Source organism: Rhagoletis zephyria, unplaced genomic scaffold (genome assembly GCF_001687245.7).
Source record: "Rhagoletis zephyria isolate East Lansing unplaced genomic scaffold, Rhagoletis_zephyria_1.1 Rzeph_scaffold_26030, whole genome shotgun sequence".
NCBI lineage: Eukaryota > Metazoa > Arthropoda > Insecta > Diptera > Tephritidae > Rhagoletis > Rhagoletis zephyria.
In genome coordinates, this window is record NW_016183088.1 from 1 (window position 1) to 5673 (window position 5673).

Consider the following 5673-nt stretch of genomic DNA (forward strand, 5'->3'; position numbering starts at 1 on the left):
GTTTGCATAGCACCAAACTTGAATCATATCAGCTTCCGTTTCTGGCGCGCGCTCTGGATAAAGGCTGTCACAAGCTGACTTCGTTGTCTATAATTCACTGCACTATTCGCGATGCTGGGATTAAGGAATTTTTGAGTACATGCAATAAGGAATCCTTCGGTACACTGGAAGTGCTCGATCTAACGGATAATAGAATCAGTGAGTGTCACAGTTTAAGCTGCTCTCTCTTGTATTCTTCTAATTGCCTTCTTTTCAGCCTCCGAGGGCGCTTACGTACTTGGCCGCACCATTAAAGGCCTTTCGTTGCGCAAGCTAGTGCTACGCCTGAATCCAATTGAGAGTGATGGTGTTGCTGCAATATTCTCGCTCTTGCAACGCATGCCAGTGGAAGCGCTCGACATTAGCGGCTGTTCCGTATGTCCGTCGATAACAAAACTATTCATGCAATTGCTTATTCAAAATAAGTCACTTGTGAACATCGATATTTCAAATAACGAATTAGGCGAGGTAAACTCGGGATCTGGTAAACTTCTGTAATACCTTATTAAATATTTTTTCTTTCAGGAATTCGGCAAGCAACTACATAAAATTATTGGTTTCAATAAAGTTCTACAGCATTTGGATTTGCGCAACACTGGCATGAGTTTGGAATTGCGTACCAAAATAAAAGAGGTTCTCAAAAGTAATAGACCGAAGCCAAAAACATATCTGAAGGCAATATTAAAAAAATAAGAAAAATAAATTATATTTTTAACTAAGTATTTTTTTATTATTTGCTTAAAAGCGTGGGGAGATAGTAAATATAAGAATTTAGAAGACGAACTAATGCTAGTTAAATAATTGGGTTTAGCACAAGGGTAACACAAGGAAGTTAATCGGTTGTGACCAGTTGGAAATCTCTGATATCAGTTGCACTCGTATTCAATAATATAATATACATTCCGTCGAAAGATAACCAAAGAGCATGGCCCTTCTAAGGACACGGACACAATGAGCGGCTGAAAGTCAGTTGGATATTGGGGCAGGCATTTATGGTCCCAGGATGAGGCTATCTGTGCCCGTAAGCAAATACCCGAGTATTTTCAAAGCAGAAGTATATGCCATCAATCGGTGTGCAGAGATTAACTTACTTAGAGCCTATCGTAACGAGAGAATCCTAATGCTGGGCAACAGCCAGGCTGAACTTAAGGCAAAATTCAATAACATTTCGATACTGTGGGTGCCAAGTCACAAGGGTATACGGGGGATTGATTTATAGGGTGTCTTAGCCAGAACAGCGGCGGCCTTGCCTCCGATAGGTTCCTTGCTATAAGCCTAAACACTATTAGCGAAGAGCTTATAATCTCAAAATATATAAACTTCTAATTATGTGCCCTCTGTGCACGAATACCAACGAGTTTTCTCTGTAGAAAGCGCCGAAATATGATTGAAGAGTAATCCATTGACCAATTTCTCTATCGACCTCTAGGCCTGCAAATCTAAGCGAATCATACAACTTGGGTTACGCTTCTTTACAAGTCTGGAAGAGGTAGCGAGATTCTGGTAACTGCTCTGTTTCGTTTGGGTTATCAAGTGGCTTAGTCGGTTAATGTCGTGACTATTTCTTCTTTGCTTCGACTGAAAGTATAAAGATCTGCAAAATCGCGTCCTAGCCGAGCTAGCCTAATTTAGCCAAACCTTTCAAATGATGGCCGACCAAAGCGACCCTAATTTTTAGCATGAATATTTCCGACATGAAAACGAATCTTTAATGCATGAGCAAATGAAGCTATTTCATAAATGTCTTGATCTGTTATATCCTTCTCGATTGTAATTTTGTTGCCAAATGGAATTGTACCATGGTGTACTAAATAGCTATTAAATACGTAGGCAGTGGGTGGCTTTGGATAAAATTTCCCAACTGATTACTTTCTTATCTTGGACTTTCTTTGTCATTGAAATACAACTTTAGATAAATACTCCAACTGGCAAATCCACCGGACTTAAGATAAACACTTCAGAGAAAGAGATAATATTACTATATATGAACCAATATGAATTATCTACATGAAAACCTGTCTTAAACTAATTTAAAAGTAGACACCACACTCCTCCAATTAGTATATGTTACATACAAAACCGTGTGACCTGGCCTCAAAAGCACACCTCTCCCACCCTTTTTAATAAAATTTGCGAAAAAAAAGAAATAATCCCATTAAGATAACGGCCAAAGTGTATGCACTCTTTAATCTCAAAAATCACTACAACATTTTTTTTTACACTGCCCAAAAACCATATTTGACGTTCTTGGCGCCAGCTTTTTTCTAATTAGATTCCACAACACTTTTAACCCTCTTAAAGCCATTAACAAAGAAAAACACCTTTTCCCTACTCTTACTCGAAGGTCTTAGCTGGAAAAAGGAGAAAAATGTTTACAAAAACAACATCTAAAAATAAAAGTACAAAAGTAAAACAATAACAAATTTTCAAATAACAACAACAAAAAGAGTGCTAAGAATAACAAAACATCAGCAACTTTTCGTTGAAGTGGACACCCACTTTCACTTAACAGAGCTACTTAATGTGTTTAGGCACTGTGTGTCCGTTTGCTGGGGGGTGGTGATGCTGGCATTTAAGAACTACCATTAAAAAGGATACAATACATACATACATATTTGAGGGAACGCACAAGTATAGGATATGCGTTGGAAAAGGTAACCGTAGGGTGCAGAAAAAAAAACGAAATGTTGAAAAAAGTTAAGTGCACCCAAGTCAGCAGCTAAAACAAATCGACGCTACAAACGCATCTAACAAAATGTTGTTTTTGCTTCTTTCTTCTTTTTCGTCTTTCGCATAATGGTTGTTATACAAATTGCTGTAGGGATCTGAACTTTGGTCATCAGTTTTAATTGTTGTTGCAGCGCAAAGTTTTAGAGGAAAAGGTGGGTAAAATTTGCAGATTAGATTTGAGTTTTAAATTTGTGGATATTTGATGATAGGAAATTAAGCGGGAATGATATTAATTTTTGTTGCTGTTTTTTTCCTCAGAATAAGCTTCGTCAAAGTTGACAAATGCGCACTTACATACATACTTAAGTGCATATATGCCTTAAATTAGTAAATATTTGATTTGATTTTTATAGTTTTATTAAGAACAAAGATCACCACAAGTTGTAGGGTGTTGAAGATTAACTTCTCCTTCAAGATTTTAAAGACATCAATGACGGACAAGGAATCCAGCAGAATTTTTCAAATTAACTTTTTAGGTACCTAAAGTGTCAAATATTGAAAAGTTCTTTCATTCTTTTTTCAAACCCAAAAACCCTAAAATAAGTGTAGCAAAATGCAAAAGAGCTTTTTTGAGATTAGAAAGAAAACTGTGAAATTTGTTGTATCTTTGCTTCGGAGTCTGACTCAGTCGCTCATAAGACCATGCTCTTCTTGGTACTACAGGTTTTGGCAAACTTAGTCATGGAGCGGTACTCAGTTGAAGAACACATAAAAGGGATCCAACATAAATAATAATATTTCATAGATATCCATATTTTTCTAGTGAAAATTCGGAATAAAATATCGCGCGATTATTATTTCACATTTTCAGCAGTCTGCCAGCACCAATTTTGATGTTATTTCGATGTCTTGTTCATTCTTTATATATATGAAGCATAACAATAAATTACAAAAAAACTGTAGAGTTGCTGGAAAAATGGGTGGTATTTTTGAAATCACCCTACGTGGTTTCAACAGAATGGTGAAACTTGCCACACAGCGCATGAAACAATGGCCCTATTGCGAACATTTGCGGTCTTATTGAATCCCCCAATATTTAAGTAAAATCCTAAATTGTAAACATTTATGACAGTGTCATGTTGAACTAAGGGCATCCAAAGTTTTAACATCGTGCTGGCAAAGTAAACTGGTCTTTGATAAGACATTGGGTCTGTCACCCAGAGAAATCCTATAGGAATTCACCTCTGTGATAAGATCAATTATCAGCTATGCTGCCGTGGTGTGCTGGATCAGACTCTCAATCAAATGCTTGAAATACAATACCGGCGTACGGCAAACTTCGCCGAATTGGGCGATGCTGTCGTTCACCGTTCGCCCAGCTATTTCGCCTACGTAAACAGAATTAGAGCGGTAGCGAAAACAATAACAATGCAACAAAGTAGAACCCCGCTAATGTCTTTGCTAAATACCCAAGAGCTAAATAAAGATGATATTTGTAGATGTAGCATTTGACCCCCATTTGGGGCGTAGATTGGAACTTACGCCAGAAAAAAATAGTCAACTTCAAAAGATCGGAAAACGTATTCCTCAGTGATCAACAGTGAAGCGGCTAAGAACACAAGCAGCGACAACAAATCGCAAAAAACTATTTTGGTATTAAAGGAGACAGCGGAAACATTAGTTCAACGTCCGGGTTTTACAAACGAAGTTGCTACCGACTGTTTGCAAAAGAAAATGATCGCATTAGGAAGAGCTGTTGATGAACTTTTGGAATTTTTATAAAGAATGGATAAACCTCAAAACTGTTGAGGCACAACCGAGTGGCTCAAAGCCGCCTTCAAGAAGATGAAGATAAACTCTAGTACGGGCATTCAAAAAGAAGGTCCTTCGTAGAACAATACTTCAAAACCAAGCGAAAAGAGTACATGATTGTGCTAGGTGTGATCCCATGGGAGGGGTCAGGCCCTAAAGAAATTATCAGTGTAACATGCGGCGTTGAAAAACATGCGAGCGGGTTACGGTGGAAGAAAATCTGCTTTAACAGTCTTATCTGTAAATGATGATAAAGCTGTACTCAGTACAAAACGACTTCGCATAGAATGGGTATCGTGTCGAGTTAGAGAGTTCCAACATGAAAGACGCAATTTTTAATGCTCAAAAATGTGCAGAGCCGTGGACCGTTCTGCGTTCTGCAGAGAGTGTATCTAATCAAAGCGAGCCCATGAAAATATTACAATTGAACCTAGATCAATGCAAACCGGCACAAGACCTGCCAAACCAGAATTTCTATGAATGCGACTATGCGATTGCACTGTTACTCGAACAATATAAGAATCGCGAAGGGCAACGGGAAAGTTGGCTAGAGGTTCTCAGATCAGATACTCCTTGGTCTGCGACTAATTTTAGCATTTCCATATTCGGCAATCGTAGGCAACGTCGAATGCGGGCTTAAGGCATCGAGGAGCTTCCGTTGGACAAAACTTATGTCGCCCTCAGTCACAGAAAGTCTAGCTAAGTGTTTGTTTTCATTGTGCAGATAGCAATACACAACAACTGGCGAGAATTTTCGACTAGTAAGTTGCTTCCCTTGCCCTTCATCCATAGGGTGTGTTAGCTGAGTGGATTTAACAGAGCAAATGAAGAGGTGCCAATCGTGTGAGTTGCCTTCATAAGCCGTACATGTGTTGAGAATGTCGGGGTCGCGTCAGAATAGGAAGAAAGGTCTGCTACCTTATCCAGATCTTAGTTGTGCTAGAATTAGGCGAGTCTGAAGCTCTTCATTTGCCATCGGTGGCGGTTTAACACTGATAAATTACGGCGTGCCTCGGGTGAGAATTTGTGAAGAATGGGGTGATTTCGTTTATGGCTTCTCGGTATCGGGACCAGTGGATATTCTGGGCCATGCTCCTTGTAATATTTTCTTAAACTTTACTAATAAAATAGATTTTGTAAATAAAAATGATC

At 38.6% G+C, this 5673-nt stretch overlaps 1 protein-coding gene across 1 annotated transcript; it reads left to right on the top strand.

Annotated features, from left to right (window-relative positions):
• Nucleotides 1-5: 5 nt before the first annotated feature.
• Nucleotides 6-732, top strand: LOC108382271 (protein NLRC3-like; the record flags this gene model as incomplete). The annotated part of the gene is made up of 3 exons (XM_017638657.1): nucleotides 6-198; nucleotides 257-507; nucleotides 565-732. Coding segments are annotated over 3 exons (612 nt in total), but the record flags the coding sequence as incomplete, so codon positions are not given.
• Nucleotides 733-5673: the final 4941 nt, after the last annotated feature.